The 25,411-nt window shown below is 47.3% G+C and overlaps 1 protein-coding gene across 1 annotated transcript; it reads left to right on the top strand.

Annotated features, from left to right (window-relative positions):
• Positions 1-293: 293 nt before the first annotated feature.
• Positions 294-23,776, top strand: PAFAH2 (platelet activating factor acetylhydrolase 2). Its single transcript, XM_063140097.1, has 10 exons — positions 294-506; positions 7,417-7,567; positions 7,867-7,963; positions 10,464-10,532; positions 13,350-13,491; positions 15,398-15,511; positions 19,402-19,493; positions 20,800-20,970; positions 21,536-21,684; positions 22,812-23,776. The coding sequence occupies exons 1-10, from the start codon at positions 417-419 to the stop codon at positions 22,904-22,906; spliced, it is 1,170 nt and encodes a 389-aa protein (XP_062996167.1). The 5' UTR covers positions 294-416; the 3' UTR covers positions 22,907-23,776.
• The last annotated feature ends 1,635 nt before the right edge of the window (positions 23,777-25,411 follow it).

Genomic DNA, 25,411 nt, shown 5'->3' with positions numbered 1-25,411 from the left:
CCGGTTATTTATTTATTTATTTATTTATTACATTTCTATACCGCCCAATAGCCGGAGCTCTCTGGGCGGTTCACAAAAAGATACAGAGAACCACGTTAGAAAGGGACACTAGCAACGTTATAAGACTAGTGTAGAAGTTGATTCATAGGACCTTCTGCCTAGTTACGCACACCACTGTTGTTTTTCTCCTTTAAAACCTCGGTTTCCTCTTTCTCTCCCTCCAAACTCCTCCCACAGCTCCGAACTGAAGCTCACAGCCAGCCAATGGCAGGTGGGACGTCAGATCCCAGCCTCTTCTCCGGTTGAGCAACAGCAGGAACAGGGGGAGGAAGTGAAACCGCATTGTTTTAAAAAGACTGCTTGAAACCTGCCTTTTGTCACCAGCCGGGGCTCCCTCTGAAACTGCAGGAGAAGGCATGGGGGTCACCCAGTCCTTGGGGCTGCCCCATGGCAAAGGATCGTTCCCTGTCAGCTGCACGGACGTGATGGTGGGCCAGACGCAAAAGGTACATTCCGAGGAAAGGCGCAAGAGGAAGTCCTACTGCCCCTAATGCAGATTGTTGAGTTGGGGGCGATTAAGGGTGCTGGGAAAACATCAACGTAGAGGTGGGCAAGGAAAGCGCAATCTGCGTGTTGCGCATGCATGAGACCTGTCCTGCTTACGGTGGCACATGGACAGAGCTCGGGATTAGCCAGGGGCGACTTCAAAGGCAAGGGCAGGAGCCAGTCCAAGGTTCGAACGTAGGGACGTCCAGAGAAGAAGAGCAAGGTTAACAGTGTCAGAACAAGACTAGTGTCTAGGAGCAGGTGACAGATGTTGTTCCAGCAATCTGAGTCTACAACTGGAGGCTCTGAAGTCTGAGCTTCCACAGTCCCACTCGGAGCACAGCTGCAGGTGCTCAGGGCCACCTGAGGAATCATTTTCTCATGAGTAGAGCCATGCTCACAAGTATATCTTCACTCACAAAGGCTGGGTTCAGATGTCACGCTAACCCACTGTGGGTTGTGTTTGGGAGTGACCCACAAGAGGTTAGCGTGTCACATGGGGGTGGTTTTTGCGCCCGTGGTAGGTACAGTGCCCACTCTCATTACCCCAACCTCTAGAGAGTGGGTATGGGCCCCTGGATTGTCTTACCGTGTCATCTGTTGGGCTCCCTGTGGATAAATTCCCACAACCATAGAGATGGCCGTCTATACTGCCCAGAAACATTGGTGACACTCTAGCCCATGAGGCCAATCTCTTTGGTTGGGATCACCTAGGCATGCAGGTGCAACACCATTCCCACTACTCTGGCTGTTGGGAACCATGGTTGCCATGAAAGGATGGGTAAGGGAACCATGCTGCCTGGCACTTGTGGTTCCCTTACCCCTCACTGCTCCGTGGTTCTGCTTCCCACTCACCCCTGTGATTGTGTGAGAAGGCCCAATAACTCACTTTTCAACAACAACCCACGGTTCAATGAAAACCCACACTCAACCCTGGAGTGTAAGTTATTATGTTGTCTGAACCCAGTCAGTATCGACAGTATTGGCCTAGCTGGAACAAGGGTGGTTAATAAGCCACCACTGTGGTTTATTAACCACCCTTTGCACCAGCGAGGTGCTTAATAAGCCATGGTGGCTTGTGAACCACTCTGTCACGTGATGGCTTATTTCCCTAATTACCCTTGCCAGGCACGGGTTGCCATGACATCCAAACCCAGCAAGGGTGGTTTGTTGGGGTGGTTAACAAGTCACCCAGATTCCACGGCCTGCTGAGCTCCGACGATACAAGAAGCTGCGGCATGCATGCAAATTAGCAACCTAGTGCCACAGTCACTACAACCCACTGTGGCTTAAATAAACTACGGTGATCATGTGAACCAGGTCAGCATAAGGCAGCTTCCTATGTTTCTAACTAAAGAAAAGGGTGCTTCTGAACCTAGGATTTTGATTTCAATACCAGAATGGTAGGGAGCTTACAGTCCTTTGAACAGAAGTCTGCTCCTGGTTACCTCAAGCTCTCTCCCTTCCAGCATCTTAATTAAGGTGGGGAAAGTCATGTTGTTGTGGGTACCCATAAAAGAGTTGGCCGTGAGAAACTGTTTCCGATCTGCTGCAAATCACCCAAAGATCTATCAGTTGACCCGGAGCTACCATTTGCCCACTCAAGAGATAGTGGCTAAAGAGGGTGAGATAGGGAGCAGGAAGTTACTGGGTCAGATCTCATCTCTGCCATTTTCAGCACACACAGCCCACCCCTCCTTCCTCTCTTATGATGTGATGATAATCCTTTACAGGGCTGGTGGGGAGAGCTACTGAGATATGGGTGCTGTGTGCTTTGCTTTTCCCCTATTCTACAATATCTTTTTGAAGGTGTGGCAGAGCTGGTCATGTAACCCAACGGCCTCTTGTAAGTAAGAAGGAACGCTTGGAGTGTCATCACACGGGGAAAACCGCGTTTCCTTACCGCTGCTTCTCCGCCCGCGCGTTTGTCCCTCTTTACTTCCTCTTTCGAAAGAGGAAGTAAAAACGTGCACGTGGCCCATTTAGTGGGACGTTTTGATCTCGCTGCTTCTCCTGCACGCGGCAGGAGATAGCGGCAACTTCCATCTTGAAAAATAAGCCGGACTTACAGGGGTGTTCTTTTGTCGCGCGAAGAAGGCTAGAAGGGGCGGGAGGCAGGCGACGTTGTGAGAGGGACCCACAAAAATCCATGAATGCCCAGTAACAAGCGTGCAATAAAACGGTCCTCTGATTGGGCTCATAGCCATCAGGACTAGTAGCCATGGATAGCTTTCTCCTCCAGGAATTCATCCAACACCCCCCCCCCCCCTTTTAAAGCCATCCATTTTGGTAGCCATCACTAGATTGTAAGCCTATGCGGCAGGGTCTTGCTATTTACTGTTTTACTCTGTACAGCACCATGTACACTGATGGTGCTATATAAATAAATAAATAAATAAATAATAATAATAATAATAATAATAAGGGGCGGGAGGCAGCAGGAGACAGATGACATCATGAGAGAGAGCCGTGAAAATCTGTGAGTGCCCAGTAATGAGTGTGCAATAAAACACTTGTCTGATGACGGGCTTTGTCTTTCAGAGCAGAGAGCTAAGTGGGAGGACATTTAACCGAACCAAAACAGGAGATTTCTCCCAACCCCTTAGAAATATAGCAACAGAAAAACTGGGTTGGGCAGACTGGTGAGAGTCAATATAATTAGAATGATTGATTGATTGATTGATTGATTTAATGCATTTCTATACTGCCCAATAGCTGATGTGCTCTGGGCAATTCACAAGAATTAAAACCATAAAGTACAACTTAAGTATAAAACAAACCAAAAGTACAACCAGAGTAAAACAAATCTAGTAAAAACATTTTTTTAGCTTTACAGTTAAAACGTAAGAACAATAAATAAGAGTACACTGTTGTGCTTTACAAAAACCCCATAAAGAAGGGTGTTTAACCTTTTCCCCTATTCCAATTCTTGTCCCCCAGGTGCATAGGCGCACACACACACACACTCACGTGGCCCTATGAAGTCTGAAATGCAGGAAAACAACTTCTAAAAGCAGCATCGTAGCCTGTTCTTTTATGTGTTTACTTTGCAGACAGTCTCCTGTATCTTTAGAAAGACTTGCTCCAAGATAAATATGCATAGGATCTGTGGAGGCTGGTGGCTCTGATATCAGTGGGGCAGTGAGTCCGCTCCAGGTTTCCATCAGAACCGGTTGGAACGCTAAAGGAGCTATCACACACCTTGATAGCTCCTTTAGCATTCTGACCGGTTCTGATGGAAACCCGGAGCAGACTCACTGCCCCATTGATATCAGAGCCACCAGCCTCCACTGCATAGGCTTGCAACCCATCTTGTGTATGCTGACTCAGAAGTAAAGTGCTGCTGAGTTCAATGGGGCTTACTCCCTAGTAAGCAAGTTTGCTGTCAGTTTAGCTAACTTTCCTGGGGAAAAGAAGCCAGTCAGTAGCTCATGTAGGCTGGCTGCTTATGAATCACCCAAAAAGAGGAACTGTATCTCCAAGACAAAGGACATAAGCCTGGTATAAACAAATGTCTGTGTATAGATGCACATTTAGAAATAATGGTTACAATTTAAACTGAAATCCAGGCCATCTGGTGGCAAAGACTGTGACCATCTGTGTGCTCGCCTCTTCAGTCTGTCGTCCAGGTCCTCACTGCAGACAGTTCTTTATCTTTAAACAGCACTTGGAGAGGACAGCCCTTTTCTTTAGAGGACAGTCCTCTATAAAAGAGGGCACGTGGCCACCTTAAGCTGACTGTGTCCTTCTTCACACAGTACATAGTTAAACTACGGAATTCGTTGCCACAAGACGTAGTGATGGCTACCAATTTGGATGGCTTTAAAAGGGGGTTGGATGAATTCCTGGAGGAGAAAGCTATCCATGGCTACTAGTCCTAATGGCTATGAGCCCAATCAGAGGACCGTTTTATTGCACGCTTGTTACTGGGCATTTACGGATTTTTGCGGGTCCCTCTCACAACGTCGTCTGCCTCCCGCCCCTTCTAGCCTTCTTTGCGCGACAAAAGAACACCCCAGTAAGTCCTACTTATTTTTAAAGATGGAAGTTGCCGCTATCTCCTGCTGCGTGAAGGAGAAGCAGCGGGATCAAAACTGAATGGGCCACGCGCAAGTTGTTTCCTTCGGCCTAATCTTCACCAAGCAGGATATTGCACTACAAAAGCGGTCTATGGTATGTGTCGATGGCCCCCAACAGTTGTCAGTGCACTTCAATACCGCTATAAAGCACTAGTGTGGCTCCTGCCTTTTATATACCGCTTTCGTAGTGCAATATCTTGCCTGGTGTAGATTAGGCCTTCCTCTTTCAAAAGAGGAAGTAATGATGAGGGACAAATGCCCGAGCGGAGAAGTGACGGTAAGCAAACATCACAGAAAAGGTGGTTTTTAAGGAGGGATTTGGATAGGTGGTTCCAAGCACAGGGGGCAGTAGAGGGAAACTAGGGTGGCCATACAGAAAGGAGGACAGGGCTCCTGTAGCTATAACAGTTGTACAGAAAAGGAAATTTCAGCAGATGTCATTTGTAGGCATGCAGCACCTGGTGAAATTCCCTCTTCATTACCACAGTTCTTTTCCACCAGCATTGCATCTTCTCAGTGTCGTCCGGCGGAGCTTTTCTGGGTGGTTCGCGGCCTGTTACACTCTGGGCCAGGGCGAGAGATGGTGGAACCCTCGGTAGCACGCTGTGACGAGTTTGCACGGCACTTTGAAGATAAAGTCGCTCAGATTCGTCATGAATTGGACACCACACTTAATGCAGCTCCACTAGTAGAGGTGTTCGGAGCGCTGTCCGGCTCAGTTTTATTGGATGAGTTTCAGTTATTGAAGCCCGAGGATGTGGACAAGGTGCTTGGCCAAGTCCGGTCGACCACCTGTGTGCTTGCCCCTTGCCCCTCTTGGCTCATTACATCAAATAAGGAGGGGATCGCCGGCTGGGTCCAGGAGGTTGTAAATGCCTCCTTGAGAGAGGGAGTGGTGCCGGCCTCTTTAAAAGAGGCGGCAATTAGACCACTCCTGAAGAAGCCTAATCTGGACCCGGAGGATGTTAACAACTACAGGCCGGTGGCTAATATCCCTTTCCTGGGCAAGGTGCTTGAGCGGGTGGTTACAGGACAACTCCAGGCACTCTTGAATGAAACGGATTATCTAGATCCATTTCAATCAGGTTTCAGGCCTGGTTTTGGAACGGAAACTGCCTTGGTCGCCCTGTGGGATGACCTCTGTCGGGAGAGAGACAGGGGGAGTGCGACCCTGTTGGTTCTCCTCGACCTCTCAGCAGCCTTCGATACCATCGACCATGGTATCCTTCTGGATAGGTTGTCTGAGCTGGGAGCTGGAGGTACTGCGTTGCAGTGGTTCTGCTCCTACTTGGATGGCCGATTCCAGAAGGTGGTGCTGGGGGATTATTGCTCTGTGCCATGGCTCCTAAGCCATGGGGTTCCACAGGGCTCTATCTTATCCCCTATGCTGTTTAACATATACATGAAGCCGCTGGGGGAGGTTATCCGGAGATGTGGACTGAGGTGTCATCAATATGCGGATGATACCCAGCTCTACCTTTCCTTTTCATCAAACCCAGGTGAGGCAGTGGCTGTTCTGAACCAGTGCCTGGGCACGGTAACGGACTGGATGAGGGCTAATAAACTGAAACTCAATCCAGACAAGACGGAGGTACTGTTAGCGGGTAGTTCATCTGTCCAGCGAGGTGATGTTTGCCCTGTCCTGGATGGGGTTGCACTCCCCCTAAAGGATCGGGTCCGTAGTTTGGGGGTGCTCTTAGATCCAGAACTGTCACTTGAGGCACAGGTGAACTCAGTGGCAAAGAGCACCTTTTACCAGCTTAGGCTGATATATCAGCTGTGCCCTTATCTGGACAGAGATAGCCTAGCTACAGTTATCCATGCTCTGATAACCTCTCGTTTGGATTACTGCAATGCGTTATACGTGGGGCTGCCTTTGAAAACGGTCCGGAAACTTCAGCTGGTACAAAACAGGGCAGCCCGCCTACTAACAGGGACTGGCCGACGAGACCACATTATGCCAGTCCTTTTCCAGCTTCATTGGCTGCCAGTCCAGGCCCGGGCCGGATTCAAAGTGCTGGTATTAACATTTAAAGCCCTAAACGGCTTGGGGCCAGGTTATCTGAAGGAACGCCTCCTCCCATATGTACCTGCCCGGACGCTAAGGTCATCCTCAGGGGTCCTTCTCCATGAGCCCCTGCCAAAGGAAGTGAGGCAGGTGGTTACCAGGAGGAGGGCTTTCTCTGCTGTGGCACCCCGGCTGTGGAATGAGCTCCCTAAGGAGGTTCGCTTGGCACCTACATTATATGCTTTTAGACTCCAGGTGAAGAACTTTTTATTCTCCCAACATTTTAACAATCTATAAATACATTTTAACATGGTGTTTTAAATTTGTAATTTTGCATTGCTGCTGTTTTTATCTGGTTGAGCTTTGATATTGTATTTTATATTATGATTTTATACTGTTGTTTTGAACAAAGTATGTTTAAAACCACACTTTGAATGGTTTTAATTTTTGTGAACCGCCCAGAGAGCTCCGGCTACTGGGCGGTATAGAAATGTAATAAATAAATAAATAAATAAATACAGTTAAAGCTGAAGGAGCCCTGCCCTCTTTTGTATCTGGTCATTCGAGCACAGCTCCTACAGCTTTAACTGTTGTGATGAAGAGAGGATTTCACCAGGTGCTGCATGCCTGCAAGTGATACCTGCTGAGATTCCCTTTTCTATGCAACTGTTAAAAGATACAGGAGCCCAGTCCTCCTTTCTGTATGGTCACCCTAGAAAAACGGGCAGGGTCTTTTCAGGCATGTGCGGGTGCTTATGCCCCATCTACCTTTCTCTTCCTCAGGGCCTCTTCTTCCGCTTATTTTACCCCTGCCTCCCTTGCGATAGAGCAGAGCAGCCCATCTGGATCCCCCGCTACGAGTACTACTGTGGGCTGGCGGACTACATGAACATGAATCGGAAATGGTGTGCCCCGCTGCTCAGCGTAACCTTTGGTAAGATGGCCGCTTTCTGCAAGGCTGCCGCCTGTAGTGGCACTGCTTCCGTGCCCCAACTTCCAATTGAAACCTTATGGTCTAGAAACTTGCTCAAGCGGCACAAATGTGGACTTGTACATCACAGCACGTGCAAAAGCCCGATGCCTTTGAATCGGAAATGATTCTTAACGTTAAGAAACCCCTAAGAATAGATTAGAGAGCAGATGGTTTCTTGAATGTTGTTGCAATCTCATAACTGGGGAAGGGATGTGAAGCATTAACTCTTCCTCTAACATGCGCTTATTCCATTTCCACAGGGTCGTGCAGAGTCCCCGTGAGCTGGGATGCTCCGTTTAGACCGAGCGGCCACAAATACCCGTTGATCATATTCTCCCATGGATTAGGAGCTTTTCGGTAAGGGTCCTGACCTGTTCCTTAAATTTCCTTGCCTTTAAAGAAAGCTTGCTTTTCAGATCTGGGCGTAATGACATTTTCTACTGTACAAGTGGGGTGGGGAAAGGTGTCCGAGAGTTGTTAAAACGGGCACCATCGCTTGGCTGGGTGCTTGCCTTGCAGATATGATTGCGTGGACCGAGATCTGTTCTATAGCACCGGTTCCTTTGGGTCCACTTCAAGCCAGATTTAAAGGAGGCCTTAAAGGTGAGAACTCCCAAGGCCTGATCGCAATCCTGGCTGTCGTCCAGCGCCCCAAATCTTTGTGAGCTCATTAACAAGCGCCAAGGGATAGATATCCACCAAAATGGCTTAGTCCAGACAAGCCGAAACGCATCTTGGATTAGACATTGTGGATGAATTAGTTGCTATAGATTAGACGTCGGCTGTTCGGGGTGGCTGGGCTGGTTGGTTGGTTTTTTAAGCGCTATTAGTATCTTCTGTGATCTTGTGTTTAATCCCCCTGCAATGGAGGTCATGTTTACAGCCACACATTTAAACAGGTTTTCTTTTGAGTTAAACCCGCCTTCTGCAAGATGTTCTGGACCTCCAAGTCCCATCAGCCCCAGCCTAGCATGGCCAATACTCAGGAATGCTGGGAGTTGTAGTCCAAAGCATCTGGACGGTTGGGGAAAGCTGAGTTAAAGGCTAGCAGGGAGACACAAGAAAATTCTAATTTTCTTTAGAGTGAGGCTCTGGGCCGTCTCTGTCTTTCTCATGCTCCTACTGTTGCTTTATATTACGTCATACCATTGGTCCATTTATTTATTCATTTAGTTTATTTATTTATTACATTTATACCCTGCCCTTTCCCCCTCTTAATCCTCCTCCTCTCCATTTTATCCTCACAACAACCTGGAACTGGCCCGAAGTCACCTAGCGAGCTTCCATGGCCATGTGGGGGCTAGAACCCGGATCTCCCGATTTCAAGTCCAACACTCTAGCCACTACACCAGACTGTTGCTCAAACCACACTGGCTCTCTGATTACTCTCTACCCTGACTCTGAAAGCATATTGCTTTAAACCAACGGTGCAGAACCTCATGTCCGTAGGCCAAATCTGGCCCACCTGGGGTCCCAATCCAGCCCTCCAGGGTTCCCCCAAGGGCCACGTCCCCTTGTTCTGGCAAGTGAAGGAGGTGATAACAAGGCTTTCAAGCTTGACTGTTGTTTATGAAAGATTAGTATATGGGGACTCCGAGATCTATGGAAAGAATCAAGCAGAGGCTGTATACTTCTTTCCTTTTCCTTTGATGTGGTTCCTACTTTACAGTAGCAGTTTAAGTGGTGACATTTCTTTGCATTTCTTCAACTGGCTGAAGATCTTTTGTTAAAACTCAGTGCATTTTACATGTTGAACCTCTGCAGTCAGAAGCAAGTACCGCTGAGTTTAAGGGTGCTTACACCCTGGTACATATACACAGGATTGCAATCATGCTGATCCTAATGAATTGGATATTATGCTTTGTATTGCTGCTCGCTCTCTCTCTCTCTCTCTCTCTGTGTGTGTGTGTGTGTGTGTGTCTATCATAATGAGCTTCTGCACTTTAAAATACACAACTACGCCACAGATGGAAACTGGTGCTATAACAAATTTATTCATCTTGAAGTGCTACAAGATTCTTTGTTGTCTTTGCTGCAGTAAAGTAACATGGCTACAGCTCTGGAAATAACTAGCCAGCATGATGTAATGGTTAGAGTGTTGGACTGGGATTTGGGAGATTCAGGTTCTAGTCCCCACTCAGCCATAAAGCTCATTGGGTGACATTGAGCCAGTCACTGTCTCTCTCAGCCTAACCTACCTCACAGGGTTGTCGTTGTGAGGATAAAATGGAGAGAAGGAAGACCATGTAAGTTGCCTTGGACTCCTTGGAGGAAAGGCAGGATATACATGCAATAATAAAAATAATAACGATGATGGTGTTAGTGGTGTCCCGTGCAGCCCACCAAATAGCTTGTAGCACTTGATGGAGGAATTTGAACTCAGGGGTGTGCGTCTCTTAGCAGGCCTGTTGGGAGGTCAAATGGTGAAGTCCTCAAACACAGAGGGGGGCCAGGATCTCTTCTTGATCCTCCCAGAGTGCAGGACACAGAATAATGGGCTCAAGTTACAGGAAGCCAGATTCCGCCTGGACATCAGGGAAAATTTCCTGTTAGAGCAGCATGTCAATGGAATCAATGACCTAGGGAGGTTGTGGGCTCTCCCACACTCGAGGCAGCTAGACAACCATCTGTCAGGGATGCTTTAAGGTGGATTCCTGCATTGAGCAGGATGTTGGACTTTATGGCTATTCTACTATTCTATGGCTTTATAAAGGCTCTAGAAATGACTGACAATAATTGGAGTGGCAAATTCTTAGAAACCTCCCTCCATCCCAGGAAGGAGATGCACCCAACATCCTGAGGAAATGCGGAAATGTCCCTTGTCTTCTGACCGTCTCTTTTGCCCTTTGACTTTCAGAACGGTGTATTCTGCCATCTGTATTGAAATGGCTTCACGTGGGTTTTTGGTGATGGCACTCGAGCACAGGTGAGAAAGTGAATCCCTTTAAAATGCTGAGACTCTGGGCCCATTCGCCTGTTTATAAAAAGGACTCTGCGATGCGGTTACCACGTTCCCCCACCCCGCCCATGTGGCTTTTTATGGAAAATTCACTGAGCCTTCCGACCCATGCAGCCACCATTTCCGAGCAGTTATTACCACAATCCCGGCAATGCAAAGAGGAAGCAAGTAACAAGGCTGCTTCCCATAAGGTGTTTTGTGACTGGCCAAACCTACTGTGGCAGCCATTTTGTGAATGGGAAGTAGGGCCCTCGTGGCAGCCATTTTGTGAATGGGAAGTAGGGCCCTCGTGGCAGCCATTTTGTGAATGGGAAGTAGGGCCCTCGTGGCAGCCATTTTGTGAATGGGAAGTAGGGCCCTCGTGGCAGCCATTTTGTGAATGGGAAGTCGGGCCCTCATGGCAGCCATTTTGTGAATGGGAAGTTGGGCCCTCGTGGCAGCCATTTTGTGATAGTGCCCACGACATGCTCTCAAAATCTTAAACGTGCCCACGTTTAAGCTTGGGGACCTCCACCATAAATAGGGTTGCCATATTCTGAATCCACAATACCAGGACATTTTTTAGGGCAGGGGCTAGGATTTTTTTTAAAAGCTGAGCAATATTTAAAGGTCTAGAGAAAGAAAGAAAGCTATCTAAGCTTTAGTTATCTAACACTGCAATCCTATGTGTGTCTACTCAGAAGCAAATCCTATTACGTTAAATAGGACTTAAGTATGCATAGGATTGCCGCCTAAAGTACTTAAGCACCTGCAAATAAATAATAGGCAAAGAACAGTTTAAGCAAACAAACAGGAAAAAATGAAACTAAATTACATTTCTCCACTAGTTCTCAAAAGCTAGAGGAGACTTCAGTATGGAGACTGACACTCCACTGAGCAGGCTCAAGGCACCATTTCAGAGGTTGGAATTTCTCCGGCCAGCTGGAACAGGAATCCAGGATTCTTGACTGACTGAATGGGGCAGTGTGGAAATGCTTGGAAACCGTGACATTCCTGGTTTTCCAGGATGTATGGCAACCCTAGCCATAAAGTATAGTAGTGCAACACCTCTATTAGGGCTGCTAACATGTCACCAAAAATGTGCAAGCTTTCGAAAACTCCAAGATTTCTTCATTAGGCAAGGTATTACAAAAATCCTAGTGTTGCTCAGAATTGTTTCCACCCTGGACAAAGCACACAGGCTCATAGCTGAGCAACAGCTGGAAAATACGTTTTTTAAAAATGGAGCATCCAACGCGTCTAGTATTCTTGTTCCCAGCAGTCCCAGGGGTGATTGCTTGGGTCTAACATTTAGCCATCACATGACCTGCTGGAGCCTATTCAAAAAGTCTGCAGAAACCCCCTCCCGCTGAGATCATTAGGAGGCGTGTTCCTGGTGTTTCCACATGGCCCTACGGCCTGATCAGAGTCCACCAGGAGAAGAGCCTTTAGTGTAGTGGCCCCTTCTCTTTGGAACTCCCTGCCCCTGGAGGTCAGGCAGGCGCCAACGCCAAGCTGCTTCCGGAGCCTCCTGAAAACAACTCTGTTTCAGGAAATCTTCCTCAACTGACCAGCCACTGGTTGTTTTTTTTCCTTTTAAATTGATCAATTTTAATTTGCTGTTTTTAATCTTTTTAAAAATCTTTTTACTGTTTTATTCCTCACCATGCCAGAATCTATTTTAGATACGGAGCGGTATATAAATATTGTAAATAAATAAATACAGTCACCATCAAGTCATTTTTTTCCATTCCCTATTCATCCCACCTCTCCTTGCTTTCTGCAACATCTTGCTTGGTGAAGAGATCTGGAGATCTCCAAAGCTTGCACAGTTTTTGTGGCTTTTTTTGTTGGTCTAATACAGGCATTGCAATAATATGGATTTTGGCATGTTTCTTATGGCCAACATGGCTACCTCTGTTTTGGGGGGCGTGACCCATAAAGTAGTGGTCTGGCTATCGGCTCCACGTGGAGCCAGTTCTGGAATGCATCTACTGTCCCTGCTATATTCTGATGCAAAATCCAAGAAAAACATGTAGCCCTGACATGACTAAGCCTGCTTTTCTGGGTCACCTTTGCCGTCAGGGGCTAACTGCACATTGTTAGAGATGGTTAAATCCATCCATTTCAATTTCTCTCTGTTTCTATTTTTCTCAATCTTATATTCATCCTGAACTTTGAATTTTGTTTCAAAACTCTACATGAAAATTTGTACACATTTTGTGCGTGCATTCACAAAGGCATGTGCTCCACATGCCTTTGTGAATGCAATTTTGCCTGAGCAGTTTCCCTGTGTAATGTGTTTTGAACATTATTTTCATGAATATACAGATTTCTGCATGCATTTTTTTATTGGAAACCCGCACTGCGAAATTTGAAGATGCGTGAATTGCAAAGGATAACAGTTTTGGTTTGCATCTTGGTTTGAAAGTGCAAAGTTAGCTAAGTTCAAATTAAAATGCAAACAAATGCATTTCTCCCCCATCGCTAAACATGGCATGGATGAAACCATGACAGCCTCCTGACTGCTTTCAACACATGAAGCGTCTGGGTGAATCCCCTGCCTCTCCTCTTCCCCTGGAGAAATGGTATCATGTAGGAATTCCGGGATAGAGTTCAAAATGTGTGAAGCGGCAAGGGTGAACAGGTGGCACAGTTTTTCCAGTGGGATTGACAGATACTCTGATAGCCTTTCGGTTCCATGTGGGGCTTGGAAAAAGTTCAGGAGTTGAACCGGGTCCCTCTTCTCTGCCTTCCTGCCCGTCCCTGCCAGAAGCTGATGTGCAACAAACTTGTTCTTTTCAGAGACCATTCTGCTTCCGCCACTTACTTCTGCAAGCTTGAACCCGAAGCGCCAGACTTCCCCGAGTCTCAGGTGCAGGAAGAATGGCTTGCGTATCGAGGGGTACCGAAAGATCAGAAGGAGTTTCGCTTCCGAAACCCACAGGTACGCTCTTGATCATTTTTCTGGTGGGTTTTATCTTATGATGTGGTTCTGCAGGCTTAACTGTAGAGCCTTTCTACACGAGGCTTTTATTATGTCCTTGTGATTGCTCCCTCACGGTCATTTGAAGGTGCTGTACACAGCGCTGTCATCCTCCAGGCCCCTCCCGCTCTTTACAATCATTTCCCCATCTTCTTTTAGATTGAGGAAAGTGTGGTATTATTTAGAAACGGGATGCGATTCTCATGTAATTGTGCAATTCTGCTATGCCACAGCACCATCGAGGGATTGAGTGACAAAATATATAGAAAGGCAGAGAAATAAAAACCCGGGGGGGGGGGGAAACATGTATAAATGAGCTGATCTTGATCCCACAGAGAAACTGGAAGCAGACGCCTCAGTAAAATTGAGTGTTAAAAACCTCATGTAGAAAAGCCGATAGTAGCCAACTCAAATGGATTTTGCAGGATTTTTAAAAAGATGCTTTATTTTAAAACTTTTTTTAAAAAAAGATGCATCTTTCAGCTCTGGAGGGGCAGGGAATAATTTCACAGGGGAAAATCCGCTGCTGCACTAGGAGCCATTCCTCATTCCTACAAGAGAAAAGTAAAGCTGTGTGCTCGGTGACAAGGGTGCATAACCTGCCCATTGCGCCTTGGTGCTGGCTTGCCCATGGAATTGGGGGAGAGCAGTACGCCTGTCTTTCCCCTTCTGTAGTCAACTCCCAAGGTTGTAGGGGAAGGAAGAGGGTGATAATATTTATTATTTATTTATCGCATTTATATCCCACCTTTTTTCCACCAAGGAACCCCAAGGCGGCGTACATAACCCTCCTCCTCTCCATTTTATCCTTACAACAACAACCCTGTGAGGTGGGTTGGGCTGAGAGTCTGTGACTGGCCCAAAGTCACCCAGTGGGTTTCCATGGCTGAGTGGGGACTAGAACCCGGATCTCCCGACTCCCAGTCCAACACCTTAGTCACTACGCCACACTGGCTACTGATGTCCCATTGGAAGCTGCCTATAATGAGTCAGACCATTGGTCCATCTAGCTCAGTATTGACAACACTGACAGGTAGCAGCTGTCCAGGGTTTCAGGCAGGAATTTTTCTATGCCTACCTGGAGATGCCGGGAATTGAACCTGGGACCTTCTGCATGCATAGCAGGGGCTCTGCCACAGAGCTATGGCCCGAATTCCCTCTTGCCACCTCTGTGCACCCCCACCCTGCTGGGGAAAGGTGGCCTACTGCCAGTGCTGAGGCCAATTTAGGTCCATGGAATGGTGCCGCCGCCATCTTGCTTATTTATTTATTTATTACATTTCTATTTCACCTTTTCCCCTCCTTGAGGAACCCAATGCAGCATAGATAATCCTCTATCTATTTTATCCTCACTCCACCAACCCTGCGAGGTAGATTGGGCTGAGAGCCTGTGTCTGGCCCAAAGTCACCCAGTGGGCTTCCATGGTTGAGTGGGGACTCGAAACTGGATCTCCTGACTCCCTAACCACTGCCTCAGGCGGCTGTGTGGTGTAGGTGTTGGACTGGGAGTCGGGAGATCCAGGTTCTAGTCCCCACTCGGCCATGGAAACCCACTGGGTGACTTTGGGCCAGTCCCAGACTCAGCCCAGCGTACCTCACAGGTTTGTTGTGAGGAAAAAATGGAGAGGAGGTGGATTATGTACGCCGCATTCTGCTCCTTGGAGGAAAAAAGGCGGGATATAAATGTAACAAATAAATAAATAATAAATAAATGTCTTGGGCCTGCCGTGAATGCTACTGACTTCGCCAAGTAGCCGTCCTTTCTATCCCTGTTCCATTTTCGTGCAAGTCGCCTAACACAGGGCTTAACCCTGTGAAATTCAATTGAGGAACAGAGAGTTAATGGTTGACCTCCTTTCCGCTGCAGCTGCATCAAAGAGCCAACGAGTGCATTCGAGGGCTCAAGTTCATCCGGAGCATCAACGGCGGCAAGGCAGCCACCAACCTCTTACGCACCGACTTTGACCTGTCTGCGCTGAAGGTAAATTGTGTTGTGCTCACTCCGTCTGGCCCCTCTTGATGCCAAGTGATCTCCAACGGCTTAGAACAGAGCGACGCTTTTTGGGTCGTGCTGCGTTTTCATCCTAAATACTGCTGCTAATCGTTTCTATCTGAAGGTTTGCTTTCACAGCTATTTGAGCTAGTTCATCATTGCTCCCATTTTGCAGAGGGAGGACTGAGGCTGACTTCTTTATCTTCATGGCACAGAAAAGGCTTCAGTGTAGGCCCCCAAATGTAGGTCTAGAAGTGTTCAGACTTGAGGGAATCCTTTCTCACTTTGAGCTTCTCTAAATGAGTGATTCATAGCACGCTAGTGACTGGCCACTCATGGAAGTTTGTGGGTCATTTTGATGACATCGTGAACCTCCGGCACGTCTCCTGCTCCTTCCCCCAGTTATTCTGTTTAAAAAAACACCTTGGATATCCCAATTCTTCTGAAATATCTCAGGATTTCCTACTGTGTACAGCCGAAGTTGCGCTACAAAACACCCACTGGAGGGCACAATCCTATTCAATACTATGAGCACCAAGAGGAGGGGAATTTTTCAGTTACACATCGTATGGTTACCCCCTCCTCTCGTGTAATTCAGCTCATTCCAATTGTACAAGAGAAGCAGGAAGCAAAGCACCGCTAAGTGAACGCAATTTCCCTTTAAACTAAAGAAGCCCTTTGTCTGCAGAAAAAAATCTTTTGCATTACAGAGGATTCTGGGAGTTATTCTCCTTTCTCAGTAGCAGCAGGCAAATTGTGGCATGCTCTCTCAAAGAAGACTGCCCCAGTGCTATTTAATCTAAGCTGTTTTATCTCTGTTATTTCGGAACTTGCATTTTTTAGTCTGTAGGCCAGTGGTCCCCAACTTTTTTGGGTTGATAGGCACGTTTGGAATTTTGTGGGTGCGTTGTGGGCACTCCTCCAAAATGGTTGTCATGGGGGGGAGGGGCTTGCCCATTTACAAAATGGCTACCATGGTTGGTCACTAAACACCCATTTCCCGGAAGGAAAACTGGTGGGACTAAAATAAACACGACATGCTCAGGAACCGAAGTACAAAGCGGAGGTATTGTCTGAGCTCCAACACACAAAAGCCACTCTTCTGAACCTAAACAAAGAGGTGGTGCCAGAGGGCAGCATTACATGTTTCAGCATGCCAGCTTCCCGTTTTTGGAAAGACAAAAAAAGTCTGAAGGAATAAAATAGAAATCAGGAGGAGCAGAGAGTCTGGCAGGTGCCAGGAGAGGTTTTCACGGGCCACACCGGAGCGCACGAGCACTGCGTTTCAGACCCCAGCTATGCGTGACTGTGTTTTTGCCTTGTTTCTGTGGTTTTTGCATTAAGCCAGCCTGGTGGATTAGCACTGAGCAAATAAACATAGCACTAGGAGGAAAGAAAACAGCCTGCAGCCTTGTGTTGCAGTCAGGGTGGATTTGATTTAAATCAATTTGATTTAAATCACTACTCAGAAAGACTCGATTTAATCATGTGACTTCCCCCACTCCCCCCAAAAAGTGCACTCTATTCATTGATACTTTTGTTAAACTTAGCACTTAAGAGGTAAGGGATTGATTCTGTGTACATAGATTTGCAAAGGAACAATGGGACTGTGATCTCTGCAGACACAAATTCACAGTTTTGAGAACTGTAAAACCAAGCATCCGTGATAATATCTTCTAGATAGAAAAATTGCCCAATAATCTTACAGAAACCTCTGGAAGAGCATGACATTGTGAATGGATTCATGGAATTCATTTACCAAAAAAATTAAACATTGCGTGAATATACAGCCTCATGCTACATAATTAAAAAACTAATCCTTATTTCATGATGAATAACCTTTGGACTATAATGTATCTTAAATAGAAAACTATCTTTAGATAGATTTTTCCTCAAAAAGCATTTTATTTTAAAAATCCGATTTAAATTTTAAAAATCCATTTTGTGTGTGTGTGTGTGTGTGTGTGTGTGTGTGTGTTTTAAAAAAATCATTGATTTTTATCCACCCTGGAGTGGGGAGGATGGCGGTACAGTCATTCTTAAGAACATAAGAAGAGCCCTGCTGGATCAGACCAAGCGTCCATCTAGTCCAGCACTCTGTTCACACAGTGGCCAACCAGCCATCGGCCAGTGATGAACAAGCAGGACATGGTGCAACAGCACTCTCCCACCCATGTTCCCCAGCAACTGGCGCACCCAGGCTTACTGCCTCGAATACTGGAGGTAGCACACAACCATCAGGGCTAGTAGCCATCGATAGTTTTCTTGGCATGAGAACAAGGGGGCTTTCAGACAGAGTTCTCAGCGCTACTAGCAGTGAGAAAGCATGGTGCAGCTTCTCAGAGGAGGACTTTGTAAGCCTCCTTGAACTCCTTGGAAGAAAGGCAGGTTATAAATGTAGTAATAATAATAATAGCTTGGGGAAATAAAGAAGTATTCGCAGCTCTTAAAAGAAAGTGGCTGGCAGGGAGGAACCATTTCTCTCTAGGGAAGGGAGCACCACATCCTTACATGCGGATGTTGTCTCAGCCAGCTTCTACTGGTCACACTTTTGCCCCCTCTTTAAGCCTCTCTGCTCCCCACTCCACCCCCTGTTTTTGTCTTGTTTATTCCATTCCTCTCTGAGCTGCAGCCTCCGCTCCCATCTTTCTCCTCCCCAGAGATCTCCCTGTGATTTTATCTTTCAGTCACCAGGGGGAGCCACAATCTGTTCCGCTTTGGGGAAATGGGGTGTGTGTGTGTGGTGTGCGTGTGTATACATCTCTTCCATGTGCCCGGGAACAGAACCAGCGAGGAAAAAATGAGACAAAAGGCTCTCTAAGCCCGGCTTCCCCAGCCCGGAAACCCTCGATATGTCGGTCTGCAATGCCCATCGTCATCTGGCTGGGGATGATGGCATTTGTGGTCCCATACATCGGGAGGCCACCGAGTTGGGGCAGGCTGACCGTTGTAATGGCTTCATACCTATTGTTCTTTTTTCTTCTTCTTTTGGCTTTCATTTCCCCATTTCCCTCTTTGTTTTGTTTCCGCAATCCTTCTGGGCCTTCTCCTCCTCTGCTTTGCCTTTGCTCCTCCCTACTTTTATTTAGCAGGCTCCATTCACATGAGCGTTCCTGCAAAACCATGGTGTCCTGTACTCTTCTCCTGGTTATTCCCGAGGAAGCTTCCATAAAGGCCTCTGCCCTCACCAACTCTACCCTTTTTGTGGGGTTTTCACCATAAATTCTTACAGCCAAGGATGGAGAGGGGAGGATTTTCCAAAGAGCATTCAGCGAAGGAGGCCATGTGTCTTGCTTTGCAGTCCTGAAGGCCAAGTCCACAGTAAACAAGGGCGAGGAAGCCTGTGGTCCTCTCAATGTTATTTATTCTTTATTCATTTATTACAGTTATATCCCACCTTATTTCCTCCAAAGAACTCAAGGAGGCGTATGTAATCCACCTCCTCTCAGTTTTTATCCTCACAACAATCCTGTGAGGTAGGTTGGGCTGAGAGTCTGTGACTGGCCCAAAGTCACCCAGTGAGCTTCCATGGCTGAGTGGGAACTAGAACCCGAATCTAGCCACTATATCACACTGGCTGCAGGAGCCCTGCCTAGTGTGACCAGATACAAACGAGGGCCGGGCTCCTGCAGCTTTAACTGTTGTGATGAAAAGGGAATTTCACCAGGTGCTCCATCCTCCTTTCCACATGGTCACCCTAAATAAATGGATTTTTGAATGGGAGAAAAATGCACCAAAGCCCAGGAAACACAAAATTTTCAGTAGGTGGGGGGAAAGGGGGTGGGGTCACAGGAAGGGGGTGTGGCCAACTGGGGAACCACAGAGAACTGGATTTGGGGCTTGGCTTCTTCAGAGCTTTCTTCCTAATCCCTTTGCAGGACAATGTGGACCTGACCAAAGTTGCTGTCATGGGACACTCTTTCGGAGGAGCGACAGCCATTCTAGCCCTCGTTAAAGAAGCTCAGTTTAAGTAAGTATGTTCCAGAGGCTGCTTTGAAAGTTTTTTTTTTAAAAAAATCAGCTACCCTGAAGACTCCAAAGGGATTATTATTTTTATTATTAACATTTCTATCCTGCCACATAGCCGGAGCTCTCTGGGCGGTTTACAAAATATTAAAGCATTAAGCATTAAAAATTTATGTACAAAATCTAAAACCAAGAAAACATAAAACAGACCGAGGATACAAAGACAACATAGGTTTAAAAACAGCCTTGAGCTCTCAGCCAAACCTAAAGATAGATCTGGGATCAATTAAAAACTCAACATGTGCTGTTAAATGCCTGGGAGAAGAGAAAAGATAACAAAGAAGATAACAAGGTTGGCGCCAGACGGGTCTCATCAGGGAGATCATTCCATAATTGGGGCGGGGCGGGGGAGCCACAATTGGGGACATCTTTTTAGTTAGATTCAGCCAGGGCAGGGGGCGGGGAGGAATCCACAGACTTGGGGCCTTGCTAGACGAGGCCTTAGCGCGCTGTGAGGCCCGGTTTCCCTGCTGTGCGTCCAGACAACGCACAGGGGAATCCGGGGTCAAGGCGCACTGAAGCCTCCCTTAACGTGCCATAAGGGAAGTCGCTTATGGCGCGCCTTTTCCGTAGCCCCGGCCTCAGGCCAGGGCTGCGGAATGTCTAGCAAGGTCCGTGGCTTTTTGAGGCTACTCGCTTACTCGCGAGTAGCCGGGAAAAGCCATGGAGTGGGCACAGCGCTCATATGAGCGCTGTGCCAATTGGGCCGGGGGGGGGATCCCGGGGGGGAAGGCCGGACCCGGCAGGAGAGTGGGGGGAGAAGGCCGGGCACCGGGATGGCATCGGGGAGAGGGAGAGCGGGCACCATGGGCATCAGGGAGAGGGAGAGCGGGCACCATGGGCATTGGGGAGAGGGAGGGCGGGCACCACGGGCATCGGGGAGAGGGAGAGCGGGCACCACAGGTATCGGGGAGAGGGAGGGCGGACGGGGAAAGAGTGGCCAGGGAGGCATCGGGGATGGCGGGGGGGGGGGGGAATCAGGAGCGGAGGGGGCTTAATTTTTTAAAAAAGGCACTTACCTTGTCGGGCGGCTTCGGGGCGCACGTGGCCCCTTTAACAAAAAAAAATGGCCGACGCTACAGGGCTTCCGCAGTCCCTGCGCATCGGCCGTCTAGGAGGCGGGGCGGCGCGTGCTAAAGTTAGTGCGCCGTCGCCCCGCCTCCCTGCCGGCTTATCCAGCAGGGTCTAGCAAGGCCCTTGGTTACCTGCTTGGTTGGACATCATGCAGTTTATCTTCCTTCTCGCTGCAGATGTGCCGTCGCCCTCGACGCCTGGATGTTCCCGCTGGAGAACTCCCTGTACCCAAAAGTGACCAAGCCCGTGCTTTTTGTCAACACAGAAGAATTCCAGACTGAGGAAAGCGTGGCCAAAATGAAAAAGATCGCCACCACCAGCAACGAGTCCAAGATTATAACGATCTTGTAAGTTTGCGCCATCAAGAGCTTGTCACAATACGTGTGAGTGTGTGTGTGTGTGTAAGGAACTAGGTGTTATACATGGAATAAAGAATTACACACCCTACCTCTGCCTACCAGCTTATAAACCTTTCTTCATGACACTTTTGGAAAGTAAGCGAGGGAGAGTGAAAAGAGGTGAGATGCTGAGCTGAAGAAGAAGGTGGAGAAAGAAAAAACAGTTAGGCACATAACAACAACCCAGAGTACAGGTTGAGTATGGGTTGTTGTTTAATCGTGGGTTGTTTAATCATGGGTTGTTGTTACATGCAAACCCTGCACTACTATTGTTTAACCACAAACATTTCAGGAAGAGAAGCCATGGTTTGTTGTTGGGTTGTGAACTCCAGGGGTGTTGGACTACCATTCCCATCACCCCTGGCCACTGACTATGCTGACGAGGCTACCAGGTTGGGGAAGACTGGGGTAAGATGTCCCATGTTGAGGCCGGGTGCCGTACCAGCTATTCCATTTGGGTCTGTTCCTGCCCAGGAGTTCCTGTCGTTTTTAAATGCTTGTGTCTTCTTCCCAGGGGTACTGTCCACCAGAGCCAGACTGATTTCACCTTCCTTGCGGGGAATCTCGTGAACAGAGTCTTCAAAACGAGAGGCACCATTGATCCCTACGAAGGCCTCGACCTCACCAACCAGGCTGCTCTCGCCTTCCTGCAGAAACATCTCCGTAAGTCAAGCTGGTCATGGGTTGTTTATGGAGAGTTGGAGGCAGGCGATGGTTGTTTCGGAGAGCTTGAAGAAGGATTGCTGTTTGTGCGGAGGGGAAGCAGTGCTGATCCCATTTTCACCTCTGGCCGTCCTATGTTTTCAGATATCTGTTTTAACTAGCGGTGAGAGTGGAGCAAAAGATGTGTGCAAACGTGTGTATATATACACCAGGGTGGCCCTCCAGATGTTGTTGGACTGCAACTCCCATCAGCCCTAGCCAGCATAGCCAGTGGGGGATGATGGGAACTGCAGTCCAACACCTGGAAGGTTACAAGTTTCCCAACCTTGGTGTATGCCATAGGAACGGAGACTCCCAACCACTTTCAACAACCCCCTAGATGGTAATGGCGCCATAAAAGCCTTATCTGGGAGTACCCCAATTCTGCGGTTCAGGACTACAGCTTTGCAGGCTGCTTGCCACTTTCTCTCTGTATTAATGGGTCCTGTAGTCACTCTTCTTCATGCTTGTAGAGTTTCTCTACAGGAGGCTTTTATTATGCACGATTGGTCACTCATGGAAGTTTGCAGGTCCTTTACATGATGTCATTAACCTCCAGGACCTCTCCCATCCTTTGTGACCAACATTGCAGCTTTTCCCATGACGGAGAAAATGTGGGGTTTTAATCTTGGAAGCGCGATGTTTCTGTGTGTAAGTACACAATTGCGCTCTACCACAGCACTTGCAGACATGGGAAATTCCTGAAAAAACACTCAGGATGAAAAGCTGATCTTGATCCCAAAAAGAATTCGGATAAAAGATGGAGTAGAGAAGCTTCCAACTGACCATTGCTGCCAGGAGTTATAGCTTGTGCAATACCTCTCCTAACCCCACCACCAGCCATTCCAGCAGGCTATGCAGAGGAAGAAGAATGGGGAAACAGGGCCATTCTACAAAGACTACTTAATTTTTTCCTCTTCCTTACCCATACCTTTTCCCTTGTGTGTCGTATCTTTTTAGATTGTATGCCTGCAGGCAGGATCTGTCTTGTTTTACTGACGGCAGGTAAGTCGCTCCTTTTTAGCTAAGGAGCGGGGTAAAGATACTTCAAATAAATAAAAATATATCCCTTTCTCCTCTTCCCCTAGAGCTGAAAGAAGACTTTGACAAGTGGGATAATCTTCTGGAAGGTGTTGGTGACTTCATTGTTCTGGACAGCCCTCTACAGAAGTCCAGCCTCTAGACACAAAATGTTCTCTTTCTTTCTTAAGGTCCTTTGGGGCATTCTCTGTTTTCTCCCAACTTGGGGGTGGGTGGGCGGAGAACTCTATACAATAGCTGTCCAGATTCAAGGCCTTCTAACAACCTCATGGTGGATACACTGCTGAGACATTCCTGCTGTCATGAAGGTTCCCTAGACATTCTCCTTATTCCTTCAAGAATGCAGTCATGGGAGGTGATCAGAAATGGGCTGATTTATCTGCTTCTCTATGATGGCAGGGAGAATAGACATAACCATTCTTCAAGGGGAGACCAGTCTTCAAGGACATTCTCTTGTGGGGCAGTTTGTGGCCAAAAGCACAGTGGTCACCTAAGCTCTGGGTTGAATGTCCCCTTCGATAGCAAACTTTGCCAACTTACATTCAAGGAAAAAAATCAGTAAGGTGCGTTTTGAGTTGTGAAATTGCAGCAGCTTTCTGAATGGGGGCGGGGAACGCATTTCCTCAACAGTATATTGTTCTCTGTTGTAATGCAAAGTATTTGGGGGTGGCTTGGTCTTGAATGGGCAATGAAGACCCAGTAGCTTTGCAAAAGCCCCTGCTACTGGTGCAGAGGAAATGGATAGAACAGTTGGTTGGTATGGATCAGCACAGCTGCCTGAAACTGAGGACTCTCCTTGGGGGTGTGGCTATGGGGATTGTCACGGTGAGCATCTGCACTTCAAACTGTACCAGCCCAGTGCTGCCTAGGCCTCAAATACACTACCACCACCATCATCACCACCCTTACCCATTGCTCAGTACTGTAGATCTCTTGCTATGTGCCCTGTTCCTAAATTCTGCCAGGTCCTGTACAGCACTTGTTTGAAAACAAAGAAAGAGGTGCTAATTTGGGGCGGGGGTGGGTGGGTTTGAAGATGTATTGGGAAAATATAACAGCTTGCAGAAACAATGATCAACAGACCAAGATATTAAAGGTCCTATTCAGACAACCCGCTAAGCCCTGGTTAGGCCGCTAACCGTTTTGCAGCAAGCCGTTAGTGAGCATGTTTAAACCATGGTTATGTAGCCTAGGAATGGTTCACACAGCATGCTGAGCCATGGTTCACATGACACACTAAGCCATAATGGTTGGCTCAAAATGCTTAACCACTGTAGCTTAGTGTGTCATCTGAACAGGGTCATTCATTAAGTAGCTGCAGTGTGAGTATGTGAGTGTGTATGAGAAATTGAAGGCTGACCAATGCATGGTCAGTGAACTCCTATACCTGTCTGCTCAGAGGTATGTCCACTGAGTTCCCAGATCAATGATTGTAGGGTTGCAACCCAAGGCTGATTCTAGTCTAGTGTCTTCTTGTGCTACCCAAACATGGCTCTTCTGTTCTAAGCTACAGTCAGCTCTGCAATTATTGTCTTACATTTCTACACTTTGGTGGGGGAGGGGGATATGGCATGTTTGTGTGTCTTTACATCACCTTACGTTCTATCCACAATCACCTGAGTGTGCAATTTTTAATCCTTTTTCATTTTTAAATCATTTTTTAAAACGGCACTAAAGCCCTTTTTACAATGTCGGCACTAATGCACAATTACTTCAATAATGTTCGAAAGTAGAATGAAGAAACCTTTTTTTAATTTATGCTGAAGTGTTGTTGTTTTTGTCGATTTAAATGCTTCTGTACTGAATTTTCATTTATTTATGTATTTTAAAATGTGGGGGAAATGTAAACTTTGTCCCACCGAGGGACTAGTGGCTGTTGACAAGCTCACCCACCCATAGGTCACAGCAGTCTTCAAATCCAAAAGAGTTGTGGCAAGGCAATCTACATCTGGGAATATTGTACTACTGATTCATTTCCCCCCCAAAGCTTGGGTTCTCTTTCGTGGTCTCTGTGCATCACACATATATGGGCTCTGCGCCTGCGCTGAGCCAACCGTTGGAACTTCTAAAGCTGAGAACGTTGATTTAGGCGGGAACCCCTCCCCCACCATCGAGTGCGCATGCGCTGTGGGTTCCCGCCTATCTCAGTTTTTCTTCGACCACCTTGCTGGCAACACGCTCCGAACTTCGCTCTTCTACTCACCTAGTTTATCCTCTTCGAGAACGTTCATTATATTCTTCTTCTCTTTCTATTCTTTTACTTCTTCTTACTCTTCCTAAAAAAAAAAAGGAATTATTATAAAAAAAAAATAAAAAAAATTTTCTTCTGCCTCTCTCTTAGAACCTTTACTGTACTTTCTATAGTAGCGTATGGCACTAAGAGCTCCATTTAGGAAGTGCGTAAAGTGCCGCAGCAAACTTCCACCGGCAGACGGACATTCACTCTGCCTCCTCTGCCTGGGCGAGGCGCATATAGTTGATTCCTGCGCCCATTGCATGAGTTTCTCTAAGCAGACTCGAAAAAATCGGTCTGACCGCCTTAAAGCAGTCCTTTGGAAAAACGCGCTACTTGCAGTCAACCAGCCGAGACCAATGTCGACAGAACGCTCAGCGGGCACACCCTCACGGGAACAAGAGATACCGGTTC

Source organism: Elgaria multicarinata, chromosome 13 (genome assembly GCF_023053635.1).
Source record: "Elgaria multicarinata webbii isolate HBS135686 ecotype San Diego chromosome 13, rElgMul1.1.pri, whole genome shotgun sequence".
Lineage (NCBI taxonomy): Eukaryota > Metazoa > Chordata > Lepidosauria > Squamata > Anguidae > Elgaria > Elgaria multicarinata.
Note: the sequence above shows the minus strand (reverse complement) of the source record. Positions and strands in the feature narration are given on the sequence as shown.

What these genes read in the sequence shown, in the direction of transcription:
- PAFAH2 (XM_063140097.1), top strand. Translation starts at nt 417, where the DNA reads ATGGGGGTCACCCAGTCCTTGGGGCTGCCCCATGGCAAAGGATCGTTC. An exon ending in TCCAAGATTATAACGATCTT is followed by an intron (nt 20,971 to 21,535) that starts GTAAGTTTGCGC and finishes TCTTCTTCCCAG; the next exon opens with GGGTACTGTCCACCAGAGCC. An exon ending in CTTCCTGCAGAAACATCTCC is followed by an intron (nt 21,685 to 22,811) that starts GTAAGTCAAGCT and finishes CTCTTCCCCTAG; the next exon opens with AGCTGAAAGAAGACTTTGAC.